This window comes from Aphanomyces astaci, assembly GCF_000520075.1.
Source record: "Aphanomyces astaci strain APO3 unplaced genomic scaffold supercont1.59, whole genome shotgun sequence".
In the NCBI taxonomy this organism is placed as follows: domain Eukaryota; phylum Oomycota; class Saprolegniomycetes; order Saprolegniales; family Verrucalvaceae; genus Aphanomyces; species Aphanomyces astaci.
In genome coordinates, this window is record NW_009798322.1 from 139,980 (window position 1) to 165,382 (window position 25,403).

General features: G+C 48.9%; 7 protein-coding genes across 26 annotated transcripts in view; 4 read left to right on the forward strand and 3 right to left on the reverse strand.

The window, feature by feature from the left end:
* Positions 1-1,225: 1,225 nt before the first annotated feature.
* H257_14595 (hypothetical protein) lies at positions 1,226-11,096 on the reverse strand. Of its 6 annotated transcripts, none has more exons than XM_009842463.1 (21): positions 10,427-11,096; positions 10,202-10,331; positions 9,905-10,139; positions 8,457-9,172; positions 8,001-8,110; positions 7,725-7,896; positions 7,289-7,573; positions 7,033-7,216; positions 6,340-6,571; positions 6,111-6,220; positions 5,508-5,635; positions 5,065-5,172; positions 4,894-5,004; positions 4,638-4,812; positions 4,186-4,288; positions 3,889-4,138; positions 2,996-3,096; positions 2,852-2,947; positions 2,372-2,526; positions 1,758-2,058; positions 1,226-1,706 (listed from the first exon to the last, which is right to left on the reverse strand). In XM_009842463.1, the coding sequence occupies exons 1-21, from the start codon at positions 11,065-11,067 to the stop codon at positions 1,328-1,330; spliced, it is 4,722 nt and encodes a 1,573-aa protein (XP_009840765.1). In that variant the 5' UTR covers positions 11,068-11,096; the 3' UTR covers positions 1,226-1,327. The 6 variants fall into 6 exon arrangements, with proteins under 6 accessions (XP_009840765.1, XP_009840768.1, XP_009840769.1 ...); XM_009842466.1 differs by lacking the exon at positions 2,996-3,096 and adding an exon at positions 3,722-3,822 and having other exon boundaries at positions 10,427-11,090; XM_009842464.1 differs by lacking the exons at positions 2,852-2,947; positions 2,996-3,096 and adding exons at positions 3,578-3,673; positions 3,722-3,822 and having other exon boundaries at positions 1,229-1,706; positions 10,427-11,090.
* A 913-nt stretch (positions 11,097-12,009) lies between these two features.
* On the forward strand, positions 12,010-13,935 carry H257_14596 (hypothetical protein). Its single transcript, XM_009842469.1, has 7 exons — positions 12,010-12,667; positions 12,719-12,826; positions 12,875-12,949; positions 13,012-13,165; positions 13,223-13,449; positions 13,513-13,708; positions 13,764-13,935. The coding sequence occupies exons 1-7, from the start codon at positions 12,017-12,019 to the stop codon at positions 13,898-13,900; spliced, it is 1,548 nt and encodes a 515-aa protein (XP_009840771.1). The 5' UTR covers positions 12,010-12,016; the 3' UTR covers positions 13,901-13,935.
* On the reverse strand, positions 13,178-16,551 carry H257_14597. Of its 2 annotated transcripts, XM_009842471.1 has the most exons (11): positions 16,184-16,551; positions 15,941-16,130; positions 15,730-15,863; positions 15,582-15,676; positions 15,364-15,525; positions 15,222-15,313; positions 15,050-15,139; positions 14,697-14,989; positions 14,454-14,649; positions 14,204-14,394; positions 13,178-14,148 (listed from the first exon to the last, which is right to left on the reverse strand). In XM_009842471.1, the coding sequence occupies exons 1-11, from the start codon at positions 16,481-16,483 to the stop codon at positions 13,954-13,956; spliced, it is 1,938 nt and encodes a 645-aa protein (XP_009840773.1). In that variant the 5' UTR covers positions 16,484-16,551; the 3' UTR covers positions 13,178-13,953. The 2 variants fall into 2 exon arrangements, with proteins under 2 accessions (XP_009840773.1, XP_009840772.1); XM_009842470.1 differs by having other exon boundaries at positions 14,454-14,989.
* A 369-nt stretch (positions 16,552-16,920) lies between these two features.
* Positions 16,921-19,868, forward strand: H257_14598. Of its 2 annotated transcripts, XM_009842473.1 has the most exons (13): positions 16,954-17,105; positions 17,165-17,263; positions 17,314-17,412; positions 17,460-17,567; positions 17,679-17,777; positions 17,896-17,982; positions 18,028-18,126; positions 18,634-18,732; positions 18,777-18,884; positions 18,968-19,033; positions 19,143-19,254; positions 19,312-19,452; positions 19,565-19,868. In XM_009842473.1, exons 1-13 carry the CDS (start codon positions 16,992-16,994, stop codon positions 19,804-19,806), a joined length of 1,473 nt encoding a protein of 490 aa, XP_009840775.1. In that variant the 5' UTR covers positions 16,954-16,991; the 3' UTR covers positions 19,807-19,868. The 2 variants fall into 2 exon arrangements, with proteins under 2 accessions (XP_009840774.1, XP_009840775.1); XM_009842472.1 differs by lacking the exon at positions 19,565-19,868 and having other exon boundaries at positions 16,921-17,105; positions 19,312-19,535.
* Positions 19,276-20,514, reverse strand: H257_14599 (hypothetical protein). The gene is made up of 4 exons (XM_009842474.1): positions 20,357-20,514; positions 20,139-20,301; positions 20,009-20,080; positions 19,276-19,942 (listed from the first exon to the last, which is right to left on the reverse strand). The coding sequence occupies exons 1-4, from the start codon at positions 20,490-20,492 to the stop codon at positions 19,864-19,866; spliced, it is 450 nt and encodes a 149-aa protein (XP_009840776.1). The 5' UTR covers positions 20,493-20,514; the 3' UTR covers positions 19,276-19,863.
* Positions 20,515-21,352: 838 nt separating this feature from the next.
* H257_14600 (hypothetical protein) lies at positions 21,353-23,565 on the forward strand. The gene has a single exon (XM_009842475.1). It carries the CDS (start codon positions 21,479-21,481, stop codon positions 23,468-23,470), a length of 1,992 nt encoding a protein of 663 aa, XP_009840777.1. The 5' UTR covers positions 21,353-21,478; the 3' UTR covers positions 23,471-23,565.
* Positions 23,566-23,636: 71 nt separating this feature from the next.
* The window catches only part of H257_14601 (hypothetical protein), a 3,674-nt gene continuing 1,907 nt past the window's right edge, over positions 23,637-25,403 (forward strand). For 3 of the 13 annotated variants that reach the window (XM_009842477.1, XM_009842485.1, XM_009842480.1), the window contains exons 1-8: positions 23,639-23,744; positions 23,820-23,949; positions 24,007-24,130; positions 24,178-24,275; positions 24,317-24,476; positions 24,543-24,677; positions 24,738-24,882; positions 24,983-25,126. In XM_009842477.1, the coding sequence (XP_009840779.1) occupies positions 23,649-23,744; positions 23,820-23,949; positions 24,007-24,130; positions 24,178-24,275; positions 24,317-24,476; positions 24,543-24,677; positions 24,738-24,882; positions 24,983-25,126 (1,032 nt within the window). In that variant the 5' untranslated portion in view covers positions 23,639-23,648. Of the gene's footprint in view, positions 23,745-23,819; positions 24,131-24,177; positions 24,276-24,316; positions 24,477-24,542; positions 24,883-24,982; positions 25,127-25,198; positions 25,364-25,403 lie in introns of all 13 variants that reach the window. The other 10 variants (XM_009842484.1, XM_009842487.1, XM_009842486.1 and 7 more) reach the window with 8 other exon arrangements.

Here is a 25,403-nt window from a genome sequence, read left to right on the forward strand (position 1 = left end):
CCGAATTCCAAACGACGTTCAAAGACATCAAGTCTGCCTGCGTGGGGCAGATATGCGAGCGAGCGACGACGATGGAAGCGCCATGCGCTGGCCTCATGTACACAGCAGCAGCAGGGGATAAGAAGTCGTGATACTAGGAAGGAGGGGGTCAGGACAACGGACCGTGCAAATGGATGAGTGCTGTGTACTGTGTACTACTAGTACATACCTACTACAGTACTACTGTAATAGTACAGCACAAAGAAAGACTGGGAAGATGAGCGGAGGCGGCCTCCCAATTAGTACTTGTCCGAGCACGCGACACGCAGGATGACAGTCCACGCCTTGATGCCGGACGAGCAACAACACACCAAGCGATTACTGTAGTACACTTCCTAGTACTCCATAATAATACTAGTACTACTAGTACAAACTATCCAGTGGTGACATGTTGCCATGGTTGGATATGGTGTGCATACTAGGTGATTAGTGCAACAAATCAACCATGTGGGAACACGTTTGGATGTTTGGTTTGCCAGTTGATCTAACATGATGTTATGCCGTCTGCAAAACCACTTGACAGTTGTATTACAGTATCACCCGGCGGTTATATACTAATAGGATGGGGCTATCAACGGGGCTGACGATTGTATCGTGTCAAGGCTACGAGGGATTAACAAGGTAACCAGAAAGGGACTCATGGCCGCGGCGGGGACAAGCACAAAGTGGCAATGCATGTTAAAGAAAAGGTCAGAAAGTTTCCTGGCGTCCGTCCCGTCACTACAGTGAGGTGAAGACTGGTCCATACATGTACATTTACACTTAACCACTTTAAGAAAGGACAAGTTGTTACTTCGTACTATGTAGGAAGTACTTGCAGAAAACTTTAGATTCGTGAAACGTACAGTATAATCAAGGGAGGACAACGTTAGTAGCCGGACTCATTGTTCGCAAGTGCATACAAACGGTAGTATAATTGCCAACTTGACGTAAAGAGAGTCGTACTGCGAGGACCAGCATTGGCGATGTCGACTAAAAAGGTACCTATCATACATCCATACATTCAGTAACAGCAAGTAGGTACCAAACGTACCGGTACCTATTACAGTACGTAATGTAGTAAGTACTACAGTACAAGTACTAGTACTCAGTACATAGCAGAACTAGTACTCATTTTGTTTCGACCCATTTGTCCCGCTCACGTCAAATCAGTCAAGACCGTGGCCAGCAACCAACCGCAGATACTTGATGCTGTACATATTACATAGTTTGATTACATTAGGTAGTGGTATTATCGATAGTAGTACTACGTAGTACTCATTCGTTACTACGTTATTGCCTCTTCTAGTTAGTGGCCAGCGTTGACATGCACGGGTTCCGCCGTCGTGTTCATGTGTACGTTTGCTGCAATCACTTGTTTGTAATCGTGGGGCATGAGTTTCACAAACGAGTGCTTGGCATGGTCCCAGTCTGCCAAGATGGACACCCCCAAAGGGGACTTTGTGTGTTGAATGTGTTGCTGGATCAGATCCTTGACCACGAGTTCTTCGTCGCCTTCAAAGTCCAGTACTTCGAGGCTCCCCATGGACAAATTACACTTGGCCCCAAACTCGGACGACGGATCGTACACGTACGCAATGCCGCCAGACATGCCCGCGCCAAAGTTGCGCCCCGTCGGTCCCAAGATGACTACGCGGCCGCCCGTCATGTACTCGCACCCGTGGTCCCTACAACTATATCAACACAAACCAACAGAGGTCGTGTCAAAGTGTATGTACCCCACGCCTTCGACCACGGCGTGCACGCCAGAGTTGCGCACTGCAAACCGCTCGCCCGCCTTGCCCCGGAAGAACGCGAGGCCGCTGGTTGCGCCATAAAGCACGGCGTTCCCGACGATTGTTTGGTCGTTCCCGCGCTCGATTTCGGGGGTGACGATCACCGTGCCGCCGCTCAGGGCCTTGCCCACGTAATCGTTGGCGTCGCCCGTTACTTTAAGCTGAATGCCTCGCACAAGCCCAAACCCGAGCGATTGGCCGGCATGCCCCGTCAAGTTGAGTTGGATCGTGTGGGGTGCCAGGCCTAGTCCATACAATATTATTTATAATTGACGCAACCAACGACAGATATATATATGTGTGTATTATTCTAAACTGGAGCCACATACTATCGACAACGACTTGCAACCAAAGAAATGTACACAAGAATCATCGGCAGAAGAATTGAGCCAATCCGATTGCAGGAAACCGTCAACAACGTCAAATTAGTGTGATACTTCAATTAGTGTAATCACCACGTACAAAATTCAGTACAAAGAATCGATCGATAGATTTGGCGAATCCAATGTTGGGTAAAAGGACCATATGGATCGGGTTATATGTGGGATGAACAGTACCATGCTCGCCGTGTACTTTGGTGATTTTGTGCGACAAGAGCGCCCCCACCGTGCGATCCACGTTGGAAATGGGCAAGTCTACTTGCACCGGACTGCCATCGGCAATGGCTGACACACAGTGCGCCAGTAGCGTTTGGTCCAAGACCAAGTCCAACCTATATCAGGTATATATTGTCAAATCGATTCGAAAGTGGAGTACGGGGGGGTGCTCAATGGCCAGAAGAACCAAATCGGCACACAACATCGATCGACCAATCAAAACCCAGGTCACGAATCAAGTGGCCAATCAAATCCACTCTTCGACCGATTCAACGTGGAATTAGTGTGTGACCGAAATTAGTGTGACATTGGATGCTCTTACATACAAAAGTCCGAACAAAGAATCGATCGATAGATTTGGCAAAGAATCCGCACAAAAGTCATCCCAATATTGGGTAAAAGGACAATATATATATATGAATATATGTGTGGTGAACGTACTCGTGGTTTTGCTGGTCCTGGGGGTTGTATCGGATGCTGCTCGTGGGGTTCAACGTTTTCGCATTTACCAACAGAGGCGACAGATCCAACAGCCGACTACAACCACCAAATATCACGACTATATATATTTCCATACAAACGTACGTTTTTCGGTGCAAACTAGACTCGTCCACTTGTAGCAAATCGGCACGGCCAATGATTTCGTCCACAGAGGTAGCCCCCAGCGACCGCACAATGCCTTGAATCTACCCCAGCGTTTACAGTTTTCGATATATATATATATGCGCCCCCACCGTGCGATCCACGTTGGAAATGGGCAAGTCTACTTGCACCGGACTGCCATCGGCAATGGCTGACACACAGTGCGCCAGTAGCGTTTGGTCCAAGACCAAGTCCAACCTATATCAGGTATATATTGTCAAATCGATTCGAAAGTGGAGTACGGGGGGGTGCTCAATGGCCAGAAGAACCAAATCGGCACACAACATCGATCGACCAATCAAAACCCAGGTCACGAATCAAGTGGCCAATCAAATCCACTCTTCGACCGATTCAACGTGGAATTAGTGTGTGACCGAAATTAGTGTGACATTGGATGCTCTTACATACAAAAGTCCGAACAAAGAATCGATCGATAGATTTGGCAAAGAATCCGCACAAAAGTCATCCCAATATTGGGTAAAAGGACAATATATATATATATGAATATATGTGTGGTGAACGTACTCGTGGTTTTGCTGGTCCTGGGGGTTGTATCGGATGCTGCTCGTGGGGTTCAACGTTTGCGCATTTACCAACAGAGGCGACAGATCCAACAGCCGACTACAACCACCAAATATCACGACTATATATATTTCCATACAAACGTACGTTTTTCGGTGCAAACTAGACTCGTCCACTTGTAGCAAATCGGCACGGCCAATGATTTCGTCCACAGAGGTAGCCCCCAGCGACCGCACAATGCCTTGAATCTACCCCAGCGTTTACAGTTTTCGATATATATATATATATATACAAATATATAGCCGAGGTCGTACATCTTGGGCCAACAGCCACAAAAAGTTGACCACGTGTTCTGGCATGCCCGTAAACTTCTTGCGCAGCTCTTCATCTTGAGTGGCAATGCCCACGGGGCACGTGTTCAAGTGACATTTGCGCATCATGACACAGCCGAGGGCGATGAGGGGGGCGGTGGCAAACCCAAACTCTTCCGCGCCCAGCAGCGCCGCAATCACAACGTCCCGCCCCGTCTTGAGCTGGCCATCCGTTTGGAGCTTAATGCGTGACCTATAGGAAAAACAAGTTAATAAAATACCATTATATTAAAAACCCACCGCAAGTTGTTCAGTACGAGCGTTTGCTGCGCTTCGGCAAGACCCAATTCCCATGGCAAACCGCTGTGTTTGACCCCCGTCCAGGACGAAGCCCCCGTGCCACCTATACATATATATGAAACGTGTCATAACCAATCTGAAAAGTAGACTGAAAACTGACGTTGGTTGGATATATACATGTAATATGGTAGTGTTTACAGTTAACTAAGTATTGGAGCGACGTGCGGAATGTATCGACACAATGGAACGAAGAATCGGCAGAAAAATGTAGGCAATCCGATTGCTGGAATGCAGCATCCGTTCAATCAATCAATAGCTAATTAGTGTGTGAATTCAATTAGTGTGATGACCAGTGTTTACCATGCAGTACAACAAAAAACATCGATAGATTTGGCAAATATCTGAACTTTTGAAAGATGACAAAACATGTACATATATGTAAGACGACATACCGTCGTGGCCACTAATTGTAATGTGTTCGGCTTTGGCTTTGACGACGCCGGCGGCGACGACCCCCACGCCCACTTCTGACACGAGTTTGACGCTGATTTCAGCACTCGGATTCGAGTTTTTCAAGTCGTGGATGAGCTGCGCCAAGTCTTCGATCGAGTAAATGTCGTGATGGGGCTACACAATCAATCATATACTAAGTATATGGAAATATATTTCACCGATATTAAAACACCAGTCGATGACAGTGGTACGTACCGGTGGAGATATCAAGCCGACTCCTGGAGTGGTGTGGCGACGGGCTGCAATGTACGGCGACACTTTATGGCCTGGTAGTTCTCCGCCCTCTCCTGGTTTGGCCCCTTGCGCCTAATACATATATTATTATTTCATGACACTTTAATATATATATACATAGCCTATAAGTACCATTTTGATTTGTAGCTGGTCGGCATTCGACAGGTAGTGCATGGTCACCCCAAAACGTCCACTGGCCACTTGTTTGATGGCCGATCGCTTCGGGTTGGGCGTGCCGTCCTGTTGTCGTCCAAATCATCCCATATATCAATATTACTATTATATATATATATATATATCACTCAACCAGACCAGCCATGTTATATGATATTGTTATACTCCAAACAACGGAGCAACACATGCTGAATATATCGACGACGACACAAGCATCGGCAACAAGCATTTAGCCAAACATGTAGGACAAATTAGTGTGAGACTTTAATTAGTGTGATGGGCATCACCACTGGACATTGTATCCCATACAAAGTTTACAGTACAAACCATCGATCGATAGATATGGGAAATAAATATACTTCCGTACAACAGTATATATATTTTGGGTAAACGGATAATACCGGTTGGGGAATGTATCGTTCAGGGTCTTCACCGCCTTCGCCCGTGTTGGATCGTCCGCCGAGCTGGTTCATGGCCACCGCCAACGCTTCGTGAGTTTCCCGTGAAATCGACCCCAACGACATGGCCCCTAATATATATATCAACATCCACCCAACCTTATATATATATATATATATTTATATCAGCATCCACCCAACCTTATATATATATATATAAACAAAATTGTGGGATATTCGCAAACCATCGCGAGTCGAAACAACAAATATATTCCCAATAATATACAGTCCAAGCGTCAAGGTGTCTCGATTGATATGGATTGGTTTATTGTCCAGTCGATTCGAAATTGAAGTGCACAATCCAACGAACAAGTACCAAATCGACAGACACTATCGATAAACGACCAATCAACACCCCAGATCACGAATCAAGTAGCCAATCAAATCCACTCAACATCGAATTAGGGTGTGGCTTGAATGAATGTGAAACTGGACGAATTTTTACATACAAAAGTCAGTACAACGCATCGATCGATCGATGCTTTGGCAAAGAATCCGCACAAAAGTATCCACACTTTGAGTAACAATATATATATATATATATACCAGTGTTGAATCGTTTGACAATGTCTTGGATCGATTCCATCTGTTCCCACTTTGGTCGACGCTCCTCCGGCACGGTTTGAAACTCGAGCAATCCTCGCAACGTCACCCGTCTATCCTCAAAACGTGTTCGTGTCACCGTTTCAATCATACCAATATATATATATATATATATATACACTATATTCTCCCCCAGGTGACAACCTGGCATATTCATTCGATTCAATCGTACTTGGAAGCGGCGTTGGTCAAATCGCGGTACTGATCGTATGCGTCCCGAGACTGCGTCCGCGCGGCCGTCTGCAATGCCACGATCGCACTGGGCGTGTTGAAGTGGAACTCGCCGTTCTCTCGCGCGTGGTACTGGCCTGGGTTGCGCACCAACGGCGTCTCCAGCGAATGTGTGGGAAACCCTGCCTCGTGCAATCTCGCAATGTCGTCGTACAACGTCTCCATGTTGCTGCCTACAAAATACATCCACCATCATAAGGTTTTCACAGCACACCACGTCGTCAACAAGTCGATCTATATATATATATATATAAATTATTGTCAAGTCGATTCGATCTTTGGAGTGTTTGGGTGCTCAATCGAATGAGCAGAAGAACCAAATCGGCAGTCAATATCCATCTACCAATCAAAACCCAGAGCACTAATCAAGTAGCCAATCAAATCCACCCTTCGAATAATTCAACATCGAATTAGTGTGTGAATGAAATTAGTGTGACAGGGGTCGATCTTTACATACAAAAGTCAATACAAAGAATCGATCGATAGATTTGGCAAAGAATCCGCACAAAAGTCAATCAAATTTTGGGTAAAAGGACAATATATATATATATAGAAAAACACCACGACGACTCTTAAACAACAAGCTATAGCTTGTTTTCACCCATATATATATATATAATATATAGATATATACCTTGCAGGCGCGAGGTTGTGCCATAAAAGCACCGGTCAATTACGTCAGGTCCGAGTCCCACCGCTTCAAACACTTGCGCTCCTTTGTACGATTGTAGCGTCGAAATGCCCATCTTGGACATGACCTTGAGCAGCCCTTTGCCCACGGCCGTCTGGTAATTCGTCCACAGTTCCTTCGTGTCCATCTACCATTGTATTGTTTCATATCGATAAAGTAGAAGTGATTATATACATGTACGAAAAGCAGCCGGTCGTACCGATTTCTTGGCGATAGCTTCCAGCAGCCCTTCGTTGTTCATGTGGGCCAACGCATGGTACGCCATGTACGGACACACGCCGTCGGCCCCAAACCCGAGCAACGTGGCAAAATCGTGCACTTCCTTGGCATCCCCGCATTCAGCAAACAGCGCCACGGACGTGCGCTGCTGCGTACGGAGTAAATGCTGGTGCACGGCGCCAATCACTAGCAACGACGGAATGGGAAACCGATCGGGGCCGGCCGCCTGGTCAGAAAACACAAGCACGGCTTGGCCTTGCGCCGCCTATGTATCGTTGTCATATATATATAGTGGTACGATATCCATCTATCATATATATATATCGATGGCAAGAAATACATTGATTATGCGTATCGTCATCACATAATATGAATCAAAAATGGCGGTGTATAGCAAAACTAAAAGCGATGAGTACCGCGGTCGTGGCCTGTTCGCAGAGCCGATCCAGAGCTTGAATGAGCCCTGCTTGGCCACTGTGGGCCGGAAACGTCGCGTCGAGTGTCTTGGCAGTCCACTTGGCATCGGACATGCCGTATTTCAGCGTCTGGATGTCTTCCAACGACAGCACGGGGTGGTCCACGATTAATCTACGCCATGTACCCATTGTAAACCCCATCATGGAACTATACAGACAAATATATATATATATATATATATCAACACGAATCAATTGTGTCAATGGTTTTAGTACCGCTTGGCGTGGTCGGCGGACACATCCAAGACGTTCTCTTCAGGTCCGACGGGACATCTCAAACTCATCACGAGGTCTTCTCGGATCGGATCAATTGGCGGATTCGTCACCTAGTTATATATATGTCATCGAATTACGTATATATTTGTTTCAAATATATTTTTAAACCAGTCGAGAATGTATAGTTCGTTTGAAACCAAATGGGGAAACTCATAGTCAAAACGAATTTAAAGATCATGGGTGCATTGAACACACAAAATTGTTATCTTTTCCATGTTTAATATATCAAGCGTGAATATAATAATCATATTATTCCATGTATGTAATAAAAATATCTCTCATCAAGTACACAATTGGACTATTGAAATAAACTGTTCAAATATGATGACATATAAGGAACGACTGTTGTTGTCATAACCAAGGAGGATTACCCTACAATACACATACAAAACGTACTTGGGCAAAGAGCTGCTTGAAGTACTCGTTGGGCAATTTGGGCTGCTCCGACAGGACGGCCAGTGGCGCGTCGTTTCCCATCGATCCGAGCGCTTCCTTGTACTCCAAACCCATGGGCACCAACAGCATTTCCATGGTTTCCGTCGTAAACCCGTACAAGTTTAACCGTCTTGGCATGTCGGTCGGCATCATCGCGCCGTTGTTCTTGGCTGGTTTGGCATCGTTCAAACTGGTACCACGAACGTTTTGAAAATGAACCATGTGCTGCACCCAGTCGCCGTATGGCCGACTGCCGCTCACGGTGGCTTTGATTTCTTGGTCGGAAATGACGCGGCCCTGGTCAAAGTCGACAAAGAACATCTTCCCAGGCTCCAATCGGTGCTTGGTTGCCACGTCCGCTTCCACGAGTCCTTCGATCACGCCCACTTCGCTGGACAGCATCACGTGGTCGTCGGTCGTAATGTAGTACCGACTCGGACGCAATCCATTGCGATCCAGCGACGCGCCCACCGTCTTGCCGTTCGTGAAGGCGACCATCGCCGGTCCGTCCCATGGCTCCATCATACACGCGTTGTATTGGTACATGGCGTTCTTGGATTCAGGCATCGTCGCATTCGACTGCCAAGCTTCGGGGATCATCATCATCATGGCTTCAGGCAGAGACCGGTCGCACGAACTCGCTTTGGTCAGTAGTTCCAGCGCCGCGTCAAAGTTGCCTGTTGTTCCCATCATGACGACGACAAGACAATTAAAACATATTTAAAGTGGTGTGTACAGGAATATATATATATATATATATTGTTAAGTCATATTAGTATACATATTGTTAAGTCATACTAGTATATATATTGTTAAGTTATATATCTATTGTTAAGTCATACTAGTATATATATTGTTAAGTTATATATATATATTGTTAAGTCATATATATATATATTGTTAAGTCATATATATATACTGTTAAGTCATATATATATATTGTTAAGTCATATATATATATTGTTAAGTCATATATATATTGTTAAGTCATATATATATTGTCAAGTCATATATATATATTGTTAAGTCATATATATATTGTTAAGTCATATATATATTGTTAAGTCATATATATATTGTCAAGTCATATATATATATTGTTAAGTCATATATATATATATAAGTCGATTGAAAGTGGAGTGGGGGGGGTGCTCAATCGAATGTGCAGAATAACAAATTCGATAGACATATATCAATTGACCAATCCAAACACAGAACTCTAACCAACTGGCCAATCAAATCCACATTTGGACCAATTCAACATCGAATTAGTGTGGGACTAAAATTAGTGTGATATCCGACAATTAGACCATTCAAAAGTCAGTGCAACGAAAATCGATCGATCGATGGATTTGGCAAAGAATCAGCACAAAGGTCCACATTTTGAGTAACAATATATATATATATACCGGAATCGCTCATGTCGTCGGAACACACAGGCAAGAGCGACGATGTGGCGTGGCCAAAGTACGCGCTGTGGGCCTTGGACCCGCGGGCAAACATCCAGTTCTTGTTGCCGCGCAACGTGTTGATTTCGCCATTGTGGCACAGCACGCGATAGGGCTGCGCGCGGTCCCACGATGGAAACGTGTTGGTGCTAAAGCGAGAATGCACGAGCGCCAAATGCGAACTGAAGTCGTGCGCCTGGAGAGACACATACATCGTAACAACATGGAACGTCGTGATGGAATGTCGGTGGTATGTACCTGGAGATCGGCGTAGTACGGCATGACTTGGCCGGGGGTAAGCTGTCCTTTGTACACGAGGGTTTGGCTCGACAACGAGCACACGTACATTTCGCTCTCCTTGTTCGCAGTCGTAGCAACTTTGCGCAGCCTACCGTGATACCATGCATTGAGAGAAAGGCGGTCATATGCAGAAAGGCCAGATTCCGTGAGAGTACATATGGAGGAAAGGCATGAGCTACGAACCGCATGAGTTCCTTCTCAAAATGGTCGTTGGAGAGGTTAGATGGGGGAAGCACGAGCACTTGTTCGATGTGAGGCTCGGACGCGAGCGACGTTTGCCCCAGCTCGTGGTTGGATGTCGGAACGGGGCGCCATCCCAGGACCGTCAAGTTCAGGTCCTTGGCGATGGTGTCAAACGCCTTCTTGCTCGCATCAATGTGTTCCGAGTTCTTGGAAAAAAAGACGTTACCCACGGCATACTGTTCAGGCACCAATGCCACGCTAGTGTGTGCTCCTCCAAACGCTCCTTCGTCGACCAACCGCTGGATGAATATGTGGGGCATGCCCACAAGCATGCCGGCACCGTCCCCTGAAGCGGGATCGCATCCACATCCACCGCGATGACTCATGCGAACCAGCATTTCATTCGCTTGGAGCACGACTTTACGCGATGGTTTCTTCTGCAACTGCGCCAAAATGCCGACGCCGCAACTGTCCTTTTCATGGTCGCGCTGGTACAGGAGGGATTGCTTGTTCCCTTTCCCCACGACGGACCCACCATGCTTGGGAGGGTTGCGAAAGTACGAGTACGAAGACAACGAAGATGCATGTGGTGCGCGGACAAGGACCTTCCCGGGATGGCGAAATAGCGACGCGCGCAGCATGGTGTGAGTTGAACAATGCGGACCAAAACGCGGAAATCCAAAGTATCTTTTGGAGATGGGTTTCCATGCACCAATGAGAGCGCAGGGATTTTTAACCGACCAATCAGATGTCATGTCCAAGTGTTTGCGTCAAACGCAGACAGAGGAACTTGTGTGGTACAATGACTTGATCGCGCAATGCTCCGCTTGGATCAATGGAATCGTCTTGGAAGGTTGGAAATTGGATATCTTCATGCGACTGGGATGTCTTGACGGCTGTGAACGAAGGCGAGATGGAGTGTGAACGGCATTGGACTTGTCAACGTCAACTTGCGTTAAGAGTTGTTTTGAATCCCGCGTCCAATACATGGTTTATATTTCATTTCCGCTGAATGCAAGTGAAACCCACAAGAATAATCCATGACGTGGCACAGTCTGCGTGCGTTGGCGTTCAAGGAACACGTGAATCCAAACAGACCGTGTATCATCACCCTCATGTAGTCTGTATAGTAGCATCAGACACCTCAAAGCAGCAGCAATATGTTCATCGGATGTTCTAAGTGTCCATCCTCCACAGCCACGAGAATATATGGTGCGTCAACTGTTATAGATTGTCTAAACCTTGTTCACAATCTATGAAAACGCCTGCAGTAGCACGCACTTAATATGATGGATGACCAACACATCCAAATACATGGGAGATTCAAGCCCAAGTAACGTGGGGGGGGGCTTCCCCTCGCGCCACCAGAAAGGCAAGCATTGTCCAAGTGTTACATCCTCGAGAAACAAAATAGACGTAAATGACATTGTTTGCCCAATCAACACCATTCCTAATGTATCTGATTGTACGGTTTCTACGATGCCTACAGTTGAGAAATTGTAACACAAACGTACATTATGTACGTTGTACGATGTCCAAAGATACTTTTCACGTTGACAGATCCCTAGGACAGTTTTCTTTATGCCGACCATGCAACGCATTTCGGCGCGGGCGTTGAGCACGTCTACCAAGTCGCATGTGCCCAAGATCATGTCTGGCCGCGTGGAGCGGTCCTTTATTGAGGTTCCACGCGCGCCCGATGCTTACCGCCCTCCTACAGAACGGATCCAAGATTGGCACGAGATTAACACAACGTACAGAGCGCCCACGGAACGAAAGGCGCAGGCGGGGCGATGCATGGATTGCGGTACCCCATTTTGCCAAAGTCGCCATTTGTCCGGGTGTCCCGTTGCCAATCTGATCCCGGAATGGAACGCACTGGTGTACCGAGACGAATGGCGGGAAGCGTACCTTCGCTTGAGTGCAACCAACAACTTTCCAGAATTCACTGGCCGCGTGTGCCCTGCTCCGTGCGAAGGTGCATGCGTGGCCGGGCTCGTGGAACAACCGGTGACAATCAAGAACATCGAATATGCCATCGTCGACCGTGCTTGGGATGAGGGATGGGTCACCCCGCGCCTTCCCGTACAACGTACGGGTTTGAATGTGGCCGTGGTGGGATCTGGCCCCGCAGGGTTGGCGGCCGCGGACGAACTGAATCAAATGGGCCATACCGTGACCGTATTCGAGCGCGAAGACCGCATCGGTGGCCTCTTGATGTACGGCATCCCTAACATGAAGGTACTACTCGTTTCGCTCATCCAGATGGTCTTCTCAATGGCACGAACCTAGTTGGAGAAGTCAACCGTGGATCGTCGCGTCCAACTACTTCATGACGAAGGCATCACGTTCCGTACGAACGTGGATGTTGGGTCGAACGTTCGCGATGTCCTCGCCGATGTACGATCCTTCCTTCTGCTCAAACTCCAACATGATCACGATTTGTAGATGGATGCTGTCGTCTTGTGTACCGGCTCGTCCATCCCGCGCTTTGCCGATGTTCCTGGGAAGGACCTCTCGGGGGTATGTACCTCGTACCTATGTATGAACATTCCTACATTGCTCATCGAGGTATCATGATGTAGGTGCATTTCGCAATGGAATTCCTGACGAGCAATCAGAAACGACTTCTCGCGAGTAAGGAGGGGACGCTCAAGAGTCGATGGAACAAGGATTGGATCAATGCCGAAGGCAAGGATGTGGTGGTTATTGGCGGCGGAGACACTGGCACAGATTGCAGTATGTCCATCATGAGTTGAGATATTTCTGCATGTTGATTGTTATGTGTATGTGTAGTCGCAACGGCGCTGCGCCATCGATGCCGTTCCGTGGTGAATCTGGAACACAATACGGCGCCACCCGAGGCCCGAAGTCCCGCGAATCCGTGGCCGCAATACCCCAAGGTGTACGGTGTAGATTATGGACACGCTGAAGTGCGCGCTGTGTTTGGCGAAGACCCGCGGCAATATGAGCGCTTGACTCTTCGCTTTGAAGGCGACGACGCAGGGCGCCTGACCCATGTTGTACGTGGCATGTGTGCTTCATGCCATCCCATGTGCATGTGTCCTGATGAGGGCGGCGAATAGGTGACAGCGCGCTCGCAAACACTGGAGGATGGAACCAAGGGACCAATTCCAGGCACGGAAGAAACATTCCCGTGCGACTTGGCCATCCTCGCGATGGGATTTTTGCACCCTGATCAAGCTCTGCCTCAGTCGTTGCAGCTGCAGACAGACACGCGCAAGAACATTTGGACGGACAACTACGCCACGTCGATGCCAGGTACTTGTCGAGATCGTTTTCGCTGTCCTGGTTCTAATTTCCTGTTATTTTGAAGGAGTGTTTGCGGCGGGTGATTGTCGCCGTGGCCAGTCCCTTGTGGTGTGGGCGATTCACGAAGGTCGAGACGTGGCCCAGAAAGTGCAGCAGTACTTTGTGAGCGAAGGCCTCGCAGATGAATTGACCCATCAATAATAAGGAAAGCATATATATGTACAATTCCACGCAGCCGAGAAACGAGCGTACCCCTACGACGACGATGGATATCCTTGGGTGTAGACGATGCCGCTGCTTCGTTGTCGGAGATCGTCTACATCTACAGCGGCATGGCAAAATCGCAAGTCCAACGACCGCACGTGGTGTAGCATACTGACATCGCGGATGTTTTGGCAGTCGCTCAGGTTGAGCTTGGTCACAGTCCCGAGCGCCGACACGTCCGTCACCTACGCACACCAGTCGGCAACTTCGAAAATGGGAAAAAGTTCGCGCGCGAATTACCAGGTCGCATCCGGATAAATTCAAACTGTATATCCGGCCAAGAGCAGACACATCTTCAACTTGGGAGCAGTTGCGGAGGCTGAGATACTGGACGAGCGCGAGGCCGCCAACGTCCTGGATACCATGACAGTAGCTCAAGTCTAGTTGCTGCACGTGGGTGAGTGCGCTGACGTCAGTTATGCGCTGGCAACCTGCGATACGATGCATACAGTATGTGTTAGCAGGGATCAGGAAGGAATGCACGCTCTACCCGCGAGCTTGAGCGAGCGGACGTGTCGGAGCGGCGACACGTCGACCAAGGCATCGCAGAAACGCAAGTCAATGTCACGGCAACGAGCCAGGGGTGCGACGTCTTGAATACCCGGGCAGCAACTCAGGTTCAATTTCACGGCATTGGCCAATGGCGACACATCCGTGATTCGCGTACACCGGTAAGCATTCAGGATCTACGAATGCGTGAATATATCAACCTTATCGTGAGAGGATGGTATACTTGAATACTGTAAAGTGGCGACAAGTCCGACAGTTGTCGGCAGAAGCTGATGTCGAGGTTGGTCACGTGGGAGAGTCCATCGAGCGTGGTGATGTTGTGGCATCGACTGATGTTCAGCACGGGAATGCGTCCCAGCGCACTGATGGACGTGATGCCACGACAATTGGACACGTCCAAATACTGGATCGACGACCCTTCTCTCCCCAGCACATTCACATGTTCCAGCGCTTCGCAATTGCTCAACGTGAGGTGGTGGACATGCAGCAGCGCCGACACATCCGTAATGCGTTTGCCTGATCACGACGATAGAACGACCATGAGAGAGCAGGAGGATGGTATCATATAGCACCAACATGAAGAGAGGTTGAGGGTGTGCACTGCACGCAACGCCGACACGTGCTCCAACGACGTGCATCCACTCAAATCCAACGTCTTGACGCGGCCTACGTCATGGAATTCAATCTCTTTCTATGATAGTAATATGGACAGATATATATATATATATTTATATATATTTATATATACCTAAGCTAGACACATCGGACACTCGATGGCATTTTCGCAGGTTGAGGTCAACGCAATCGCCCAACATCGACACATCTTGAATGTTCAATCCACTAAAACCCCATATAAAGTCGTTAAGTCGAGGAACGATGGAAGAGGTCACCTGAGATGCAATGTATGGACATGGGTGAGGGCTCGAACGTCCGTGACGTTCTTGCACCCGCTCAAGATGAGCGTGTGGACGTGGCCAAGCGCGGATACGTCGCGGATGCCAGAGCAGTTGCGGAGACTCACAGTGTGCACATTCGCCAACGCATGCACTTGGCTGAAAGAACAAATATGAACACGATGGAACGCCTGCATGAATATCATGGTACGTACCTGATGCTCTTGCACATGTTGAGAAACACAGCCGTGGCATGTTGCAGCGGGGAAATGTCCGACACGGCGTGGCAGTAGCTCAAGTCCACGGTCGCCTACACAGGGAGTGGACTAGATTGAGATAAGTATGGATCGTCATTCGGCTTACGACGTTGGCAAGGGGTGTCACGTCCGACAAGTCGTGGCAATAACTCATGTCGACGGACCGAAGCGTGTGGAGATGCTCGAGGCCGCGGATATGGGACGACCCACTGAGATTCAAATGCTGGAGGTGGTGGATGCCTTCACGTTATGTTCATATGTCAGACGGGAAGCAGCGACGGCGGGAGTTGAGTAGAAACAATATCGATCATCAGTACCTGGACTCAACTCGAGTCGATGTGTGCCACTGAGGTCCAATGAATGCAATCGATGCATGAGCTTGCCCACAGAGCCCGACAGTTTGTCTTTGGATGGGATGGCGGGCACACTTTGGGCGATGACATGTTCCATGCGCGGATTAATGTCGGGGATATCCATCTCTCCTTCGGGTTCGTCGATGTTGTCGTGCTGATGTGATCAGGGGAGATCAACTACGGCATGGACGATACAAGGACCTGTACCTGTTGTCGGTGAGGGAGGTGGTAGATGGACTCATTGTTGTATGGTTCGTCGCTACGAACAAATGGCTTGTACGTGATCGCCTTGAGATTCGTCCATGCATCTGTAATCGCCTCGAGCTGATCCACGGGCGCGTTGATGTCCACAGGGTGATACAACGTCACGGCATGGTGCATGAGTTTGTGGAAGGATCGGTTCAATGTCGAGATGGACATGACTTCCGAGAGCGACAGGAGCGGCGCCAAGTGCGCGTCCCAAACTAGTGGAGGAAGGTCCATGATCGATGGTGCCGTCGAAGGCATCGTGGATTGAGCACTTCGATCGACGATCGAAACAAACGCGCGCCTTTCTGACAAAGTTGAAGTTTACGTGTCACAAGGTCAGCCGCAACTTTCACTTGATGTTTGTATTAGCGAAACAATTTGATCGGCACCTTGGCGGTAAAGGCAAACACAGTACGGAAGAGAGTTACTGAGTAGTACCGAGTATGGAGGCGTTGTCATGGCAGGATTTCGACGACTACGCGGGATAGCAATGTCTCGCACCATGGGAGATCGCTATACATATTGATTGCTCTTTCCTCTTTGATTGCCGGAGTCCTGAGACAAATGATGATACTGTATAAATGCATACAGCTTTGGAAGAAATAAAAGCGGAACCTCTAGAATATAATACAGAATTTCCTCCGTTATTGTAATGAAAGTGGAGGCAAAACCTGTGTCAGTTTATATCGTTTGGCAACGACCACGTCGTTGCCAACTTTTAGTTGTCGGCGGCACCGAGATCGTGGCGGCAGGAACGCAGCAGGGCATGATGAGATTCACGACAGGCGACATCTTGATCCGAAAAGCGCATCGAGGGAAGCTGCAGGAAGTGGTGTACTTGGTCCAAGACATCTTTGTCGATGTGAACTACCGCAACCAGGTATATCGTCGTCGTCGTCGCCCTTTCCTCCCACGCGTTTTCTGACACGGTCTTCCTAGAATGGATGCACTCCGTTGCATGCGGCTGCTGCGTCTGGGCAATTGGAAGTCGTACAATGGCTCCTCGGCGTCCCCGAGATGAAACCTGCCGTCGACGACGTAGGACTTCCTCCTTGTCGTAACAACTCCTACGACGTTTCATGATGTAGAGCGGCCAGACGGCGCTCCATTATGCCGCGTTCTACGGACATCTGGAAGTGGTGCTGGCGCTGGTAGAGCACGGCATCCCATTGAATCTCAAGGACAAGGTGACACCGCCTTCCTCCAATGTTTCTCTCACATGTTGACCATGTAGTTTGGACGCACCCCGCACATTGCGGCGGCATTGAACGGCCATTTGGACGTGGTCAAGTTCTTGGTTGAAGAGTGGGTGCAGCCCATCGACATCAACTCGATCGACGAGGTACGAGATTCGTGTTTAAATATTTGGCGAATATTCGTATTTTTTAATGAATATTTGTCTTTTTTTTGCCAAAAGTCGAAAATTCGTCGAATCATCTTGTGTTACTCGTAGTACGGGGGCACATGCTTGCATTGGGCGGCGTCGAAAGGCCGCAAGGACGTGGTCCAGTACCTCTGCATGGCCGGCATCGACATCCACGTCACGAGCTACGTAAGTGGCAGGCACTGTCGTAGTGTTGTCTCTTGGATATATATATATATATATATCTTCCCATAACGGTGTTGTAATATATATATATATATATGATCTTCATGTAATCCTCGATTAGGACAACCGCACGGCGTACCAATTGGCCAAAGATAAGCACAAGAGCAAATGCATGCAGTTTCTCAAGTCGTGGTTTGACATTTCCCAAGTACGTCCATATCGTTGCTTAGCAATCAATGGATATGTCTGGTAGAAATTCGTCCACGCCGCTGAAGACGGCAACGACGACGAGATCAAACGCATTCTCGCAGACGTCAACCACGCGTACCCCCTTCGCTTTCTCAAGGACAAGGTACTAGATGTTCACACTATATTTCGATAAGCGTCGGCAATCATACTATATTCTTAAACTGGTGTCGTGGCCTATGCGTGTGTACACTAAATCATGTCGACCGTTGTACACATGTTGTTTTTTGTGTTGGTGGTGGAATAGAATTCGCCTGCTTCTTTGACTGCACTACTATTAATAGTATACGTATATTGTCCTTTGGCCCAAAATGCGGCTGACTTTTGTGCTGATTCTTTGCCAAATCTATCCATCGATTCTTTGTACTGAAATTTGTATGTAAATGTTGTTCCGTGGTGATTGGTATCACACTAATTGAAGTCGCACACTAATCAAATGTTGATGAATGGTTTCGTGCAATCTGATTGGTTCAATTCTTCTGTAATACATTTGGTTACGTCGTCGATTTATTCATTCTCCTTATCCAGTTTAGAATATACACTACTAATATTCAGTATGATTCGTGTCGTGCGTTGAAACAAACATCTTTATGACACTATTTTTGGTTTATAGAATGGGAAAAATGCCATGCACTGGGCCGCAGGATCGGGTCATCTGTCGACGCTTCGCATCCTCGCCGAGAGTTTTGACCTGTGGACCGACGTGGACAAGGTATCATGATAACGTCATATGGTGGAACGCTCACAACATGTTAGTTCGGACGCAATGTGTTGCACTGGGCGGCGTTGGGCGGGCATAAGGACTGTGCTTTGTGGCTGATCAAGCACACCCGGGACCCCCATGCCCTGCAACGCCCGACGTTGGTGCGTTTTCTCCATATATATATATAATATTAATATATATATCATATATAGTATTAATATGGGACGACCATTATGATGATTAGACCAACAAAACCCCGTCGCGGTGTGCGTTTGAAGCAGGGCACAGCGCGCTCGCGTCTCGTTTGCAGGTGGGTTGTTTTGGTCGCGTGTTGGTGTGAATTATTACTTTATATCTGTCGTTGTGTGAATTCTTGTTTTATATATGTTTTGAACTATTATATATATATATATTTCTAGGCGTGGGAAAAGGGCAACGCCGAGTACGCCCTGCCCGACGACGACGTGGGGGCGTTCAAGCCGAGGGACCAACAACGGTCGTCGCCCAATGGCCCGTTGTCTCAAAACCGAGGTATTGTCATCACGACCACCTCAGGATTACGACATGCACAACGACATATGTACATAGACATCATGTCAGTGCGCAACTGGTTGAAACAGTTGGAATTGGGCGAATACACCGAGTCGTTTGAAAAGGACGGCTTCGACACGCTCCGCGGCGTGGCCACCATCGACGAAGGCGATCTCATTGAAATGAATGTCAAAAAAGGTGCAATCTATCTATATATATATATTCTCAACACTTGAAAATGAATGTCAACAAAGGTCTAATCTATATATATATATATATATATTCTCAACACTCGAATATCGGTATGTAGGCCACCGACGAGGGATTTTGCAGCACATTGAAGACCTCAAGAACCAACTGGCGGCATTCGATGACCAGGCCCAGCTGTCGGGGGTCGAGCCGGACGCATTGCCGACGCTGAGCATGCTGCCCCAACTGGTCAAGACACCGAGCGCCACCCAACTCCAAGCGCTCATGAACCAATCCGCTTCGATCAACATTCCCCCTCCGTCTGTCTCGTCTGGCCCGATGGATTACACGAATTCCAACTAGTTTGTCATATATCGAGTAGTAACTACTATTAGTATTACTACGTATGAATTATAAGTGTTAGCGAGTGGATTTGTCTGCAAAGGGACTGCACCCGGCCATGGTGCAGTAGTTTTCTGCGAATTCCGTCACGTCGGTACTAATCCCACATAGCAAGTGAATAATCGTCCGAGTTGAACGAGACTTTGGAGTAAGAATAATGTACCTGCCACGACCCCGGTACCACCGCTTGCTCACGGCGCCTCGGCCGTTCTTCCACGCTTGGTCGTGGGCCCAACTAACAGTTAATGAGTGACGATATATTTCACTGCATCTTCTAGGTAGAAAGGACGTACCCGACTTTCTGCGCTTCGGTCATGGGCACGGCCGAGATTTCCTGGGGCTTTTTCACGTTTTGCTTGACCTTTTCCGCCACTTCGTTCGAGGTCGAGCCGACGGGGTCCGTCCGGCTAAAGTCCGATGGCTTCATCATTGTCGGCTTTGGGGTCACGGAACTCACTAATGCCAGTCGGTGTGTCATCGGCGACAGGTTGGTAGTATGTAGTAGTAGTACATGTTTTGGGGTTGAACTGGAATGGTGTGGATGGACCTTCCATGAGCAGCTCCTTCTTGAGATGCTCGCGCCATATCTGGTTCTTGGACACTTCGTCGCATTTGACCACGACCCCCGCCGCCTTCTTGTCTGCCATGGATCGCGTTGTGCTCGGAAACAATGGCTATTGTTGTTGCTCATTTGGTATCAGTATTCTATTTTTAGATTTTATCATTTTATCCAATCCAAATCAAGTAAAGATCGGATATAAGGCCAGTAATATCACGCATGCGTGCAACATCTTGCCCTGGCGTGTGTATCGACCGTAATGTGCCGGACTTGTATGTCTTCGTAGGGAGAGATAGGTACTGTATCGGCGGAGGTAGGTAAGTCCAGTACCATTAGAACCGGTTGAAAGAAAACCAATGCCATCACTTGCTCGGTTGGTGGTCCTATTAATAGTACAGTACTATGTAGTAATACTACAGTAGTACTACAGTACTAGTGGTCCACTGCCAATCACCTTATATTCTCAGGAGTACAAGTACTTCAACTGGAACACGTTATTTGTAGTAACGTTACTAGTACGTTTGAACATTACTACGTAGTACTACTGTTAACCCTATAGGACGTGAAGTCAAACGCAAGTCAAGTATACATAAGAATAGACTTGATTATAGTATGGTTTCGTTCAGGTGAGAGATTCTATCACCCAGAACTTCAAGTTACTCGAGTAAGAGGTACTAGTACTGTGATCAGAAACGGCGTAGTTTTAATCACTTGTAGTCCAGGTGATAAATTCTATCATCTGGGATAAGCCAATCAAACGTCAGGCATCTCTTGTTTAATCCAATGTCGAAAGTATATTGGCTGATATATAGTCGTACTTTCATGAGTTCTTATTAACCGCCTTTAACGGGTTTGCTTTTACAATTCACAACCACGTTTAATGACGTAGGCATTTGTACCACACATTTGTCACCTTCAACCGACCAATCAGAACGCTTTGTAAACTGCCACCATTGTTTTTGCCATTCCTGCTGGCGTACTCATGCAATTACTCACAAACAATGTGACGGCCGTGAAGTGTGGGCATTATTCTACGACGTGCGTCCCCCGCACTCGTCCTCTGCCGTTCCTCGTATGGCTCCATCCACCTCCTACCCCTCCAAGCATGTGTGCTTGATCCTTGTCGTCCTTTCGTCCGTGTTATCCGTGGACGCGGCGGCGGGCGGCGTCTGCTTTGACGTGGCGGACGTGGGCAACATCGACAACCATTTCCGTCAAATCAAGACCAAGTTCTCGGCCGTGCGTGTGTACGAGACCCAAATGGGCAACACGAACGCGATTGCCGCCGCCGCGAAAGCAGGACTTCAAATCGCCGCGGGTGTATGGATCCGTAGCGGCGACGCCAAGATCCAGGCCGACATCGACGCCGTGGCCGCCGGCATCAAGGCGTACCCCGGCACTGTCGTCGCCGTATACGTGGGCAACGAAGACCTAGCCAACGGCGTGTCGGAACAAACTGTGATCAACAAGGTGAACCAAGCGAAGGCGAGTCTCAGCGCGCTTGGCGTGCCGATCGGGTCTGTGCAAGTCGACGGTGATTTCTTGAGCGCCGGGCGACTGGCGGACGCATGTGATGTCGTGGGAGTGAACATCTACCCGTACTTTGGGTCGTCGCCCGACTCCATCTTGAAACCCATCAACGACCTCAACGCTCGATGGAAGCAAGTCACGGCCAAGTTTGGCGGCAAGGCCAAGCTCACGGAAACGGGGTGGCCCACCAGCGGCACGTACAATGGCCACGTCGGCAGTTATGACAACGCCAAAGCATACTGGCAATCGTACTCGGACTGGTCGTATGGCAACGGGGGCGGTGTGCCGTTCTACTTTCAGCACAAGGACATGCCAAACAAGTCGCCCGAGTTCGAAGCGAACTTTGGCCTTATCGATAGTTACGGCAATTGGAAATTTGACGTCGCTCCGGCCACACCTCCGCCGACCGCACGACCTACATCCCCACCTACGGCACCTCCGACTGAGCCCCCAACTCAGCCGCCGACAACTCAGCCGCCAACTCAGCCACCGACAACTCAGGCGCCGACAACTCAGCCGCCGACAACCGCTGCACCTACAACGACTGTAACGCCTGAGCCTACCACGACGACCGCGGCCCCGACAATTGCACCTACCACGGCCACGCCTGAACCTTCGGTTACACCCACGGTAACACCTGAACCTACGGCAACACCTGAACCTAACGTTACCACAACACTTGAACCCACGACAACGTCGGCAACAACCACACTTGTCCCGTTGAATGGAACCAACACGACTTCGTTGGAAACGGTCAACAGTACATCTGGGGATGGAGTTGGGGATGGAGTGACGTTCAACGGAATCAATGGGACGTTCGATGCAATCAATGAAACATTTGTGACTTCGATTTCTGACGGTGCCTCGAACCCCACTGGCGTATTGATTGGAAGCGCGGCTAGTGGTGCTGATGCTGGTGGTGATGCTGCTGGTGGCGGTGTGGCTAGTGGCGGTGCGACTAGTGGCGGTGCTGCTGCTGGCGCTGGGTCGTCGAGTTCCTCCAGTGCGACATCTATCGGAGGGACGGACAGTACCAATATCAACGTGTCCTCTGCCGATTCGTCTTCATCCAACCCCGCCCCGACGATCTTCTTGACTGCCGGAGGCGCGCTTGCAGTCGCTGCTGCTGCGTTGTTTGTGGTTCGTCGTCGTGCCCAGTCGTTGGAAGAGGACAAGGACGCATTCGATCCTGAATTCGGTCTCCATACGCCTCCAACGGCCCTCGGTGGCTACCCGACTCAAGTTTTCACGACCCAGGCAAACGCAACCCCCGTCGCCACTGCTTCTACAGCGCCAGGCCCAGAACAGCGCGATCCCGGCTTGTTCAACCCCAAGGACAGCTTGGACGGAGTTGCGATGCTGGAAGATCGACCCAGCACAATGTTGGACAACATGGGCGACATTCGCGGGTCGGAAGACTCCCTTCATGGCGCAGGCGATGACACGCTTGCCTCGGACGAACCTGCCGCCTTCGACAACCGAACCACCATGGACCTCCTTGACACTGCGCGCTCGTCGACGGAAATTTTGCTTTGAGGAGAAAGGCCAAGTCGATAATTTGAGCAAGTTTTGTTATCTTTGGTTTTGTATGTGTATACAATGTACAAATCATTATTCCGAAAAACGCGCGAGCTATTTTGAAACCCACCTGATCGCTGATTGGGCCATGTCAATCTTCTTGGGAAACATTCCATAACCCAATTTTCCACTTCAAATGCCACCGCTGTCTCCAGCGACATCAGATGACGACGACTGCGGCGGCAGCAGCGCTGTGTCAGTGGAAGGTGGCGTGTGCCATGTCATCAACTTGGTAAGCTATTGAGCATGCTCTACATGAAGGAATAGACATGCGAATGATCACATGACGCCGGATCGGTACTTGTAGTCGCACACGACGGTATCTGGGGTCCTCAAGGTGTTCTCGGCGCTAAAACAGCCAGAGTTCACGACGTTGGAGCTATCACATGGTGAACTCGATCAATTTGCACTGGAGAAGCTCACCCAGACATTCCTGCGTAAGTCGGACGAGTATGAGGATGAAGCAAAGGCCAGACTACAATTTGCTCATGTAGCCATGCATACATACGGCATCACGACGCTGAAGTTGTCGCAGTGCCCGCTGCCAGAAGGCGTGGTCACCGTCCTAGTTCGATGCTTCAAGGAAACAGGCAGCTTGCGACGACTCGTGCTTGACACGTATGATAGACCTCACCCATCAATGTCACATGAACGCGTCCTTGCAGGTGTCGCGATGTGAGTATGACAGCGCTAATGACCTTGACGTCGCTGTTACAACCCATTGAACACTTGGAGCTCCCAAGCTGCAAACTTCCTCGACAAGGTATTATCCCATGTAAAATACCCACTCTCATGCTCATGTAGCGGGGTTGATCCTTGGTCAGGCGTTGCAGTCGTGCGCGAGGTTGCGAACTTTGATTCTTCGGCACAACCACCTTGGGGACGGCGGCGCCCGCGCCATCGCCGACGTCTTTCACCCCAAGAAGAAAAGCACCGCGTATGGTCGTCATGTTGCCACCACCATGTACTTTCTCGCATGAACTTTGCATGTAAAGAAGAAACTCACGTCCAGCACGTCCCTGACGACTAGGGACTACAGCACGAATACCCCATCGATTATCCTGGACACACTGGACTTGAGCGACAACGGCATCTCGAATGTTGGTTTTTGCTGCATACTCACGATTTCCGTGCGCCATTTGCATGTGGGCCGCAACAACATCACGTACGTCCTGTCGTACTTTCCCAGTCTTGGCTGTGGCTGGCTGTCTTCACATCCCACTAGATCTGTCCGCGACGTTGCCACGACCGCTCATCCCCACTTGACGTCCCTTGACATGTCATACAACCCCATCAGCACCGACGGCTTTGACTCGTTCGGCGGACTCATCACGTTGGCACATGCAAACCTCACGAGCTTGAACATCGAGGTTGGATCCCATCAGAGCGTGATGCATATAATATATGCACTGTATATATCTTCTATCTATATATGCATTCTCACGGTATGATTGTTTGATTTGGCGATAGAATTGCGGCATCACTGTGGCTGGCCTGGGCTCGCTGAAACAGGCGATACGACGCCACCCCACGACGAAATTGCGCGAAATCCGGCTCGGGGAGGACAACTCGATCGACGATGCCGCCACCCGCGTGGGCCTCGCGGATCTGTTGGTGCGATTTGCTGTCGAACTCGAGCAACTTCAACCCGAGTCACCGTTCTCACTTGGATACGTACGTACGTAGGCGTGCATTAGCCGCGTGACACCCCAAGTCGAATGCATTATTTCACCCACGATTGTGCCCAAGACATCCCCAACGACATCGACACGAGTGCCCCACCCGCCGTCCAATGTACAGCAGCTCCCCCCATTGTTGACTACAGGCTCGACCAACGTACAAACTAAACTCGTATCGTGATGATGGTGTCATTACTACATTCATAGTTGTC

Coding starts and splice junctions, on each gene's coding strand:
- H257_14595 (XM_009842465.1), bottom strand. CDS start 11,067: ATGCTGCGCGCGTCGCTATTTCGCCATCCCGGGAAGGTCCTTGTCCGC. Junction 5,636..6,110: donor TGTCAAACGATTCAACACTG/GTATATATATAT, acceptor TATATATATTAG/GGGCCATGTCGTTGGGGTCG. Junction 3,823..3,888: donor TGTGGCTGTTGGCCCAAGAT/GTACGACCTCGG, acceptor ACGCTGGGGTAG/ATTCAAGGCATTGTGCGGTC.
- H257_14596 (XM_009842469.1), top strand. CDS start 12,017: ATGCAACGCATTTCGGCGCGGGCGTTGAGCACGTCTACCAAGTCGCAT. Junction 12,950..13,011: donor CTGGGAAGGACCTCTCGGGG/GTATGTACCTCG, acceptor ATCATGATGTAG/GTGCATTTCGCAATGGAATT. Junction 13,450..13,512: donor CAGGGCGCCTGACCCATGTT/GTACGTGGCATG, acceptor GGCGGCGAATAG/GTGACAGCGCGCTCGCAAAC.
- H257_14597 (XM_009842471.1), bottom strand. CDS start 16,483: ATGCCTTCGACGGCACCATCGATCATGGACCTTCCTCCACTAGTTTGG. Junction 15,314..15,363: donor GTCCATACATTGCATCTCAG/GTGACCTCTTCC, acceptor ATGGGGTTTTAG/TGGATTGAACATTCAAGATG. Junction 14,650..14,696: donor CGCCACTTTACAGTATTCAA/GTATACCATCCT, acceptor ACGCATTCGTAG/ATCCTGAATGCTTACCGGTG.
- H257_14598 (XM_009842473.1), top strand. CDS start 16,992: ATGATGAGATTCACGACAGGCGACATCTTGATCCGAAAAGCGCATCGA. Junction 17,983..18,027: donor CGTGGTTTGACATTTCCCAA/GTACGTCCATAT, acceptor TATGTCTGGTAG/AAATTCGTCCACGCCGCTGA. Junction 19,453..19,564: donor TGAAATGAATGTCAAAAAAG/GTGCAATCTATC, acceptor ATCGGTATGTAG/GCCACCGACGAGGGATTTTG.
- H257_14599 (XM_009842474.1), bottom strand. CDS start 20,492: ATGGCAGACAAGAAGGCGGCGGGGGTCGTGGTCAAATGCGACGAAGTG. Junction 20,302..20,356: donor CCAGTTCAACCCCAAAACAT/GTACTACTACTA, acceptor GACTGGCATTAG/TGAGTTCCGTGACCCCAAAG. Junction 19,943..20,008: donor TGGTACCGGGGTCGTGGCAG/GTACATTATTCT, acceptor ATGTGGGATTAG/TACCGACGTGACGGAATTCG.
- H257_14600 (XM_009842475.1), top strand. CDS start 21,479: ATGGCTCCATCCACCTCCTACCCCTCCAAGCATGTGTGCTTGATCCTT.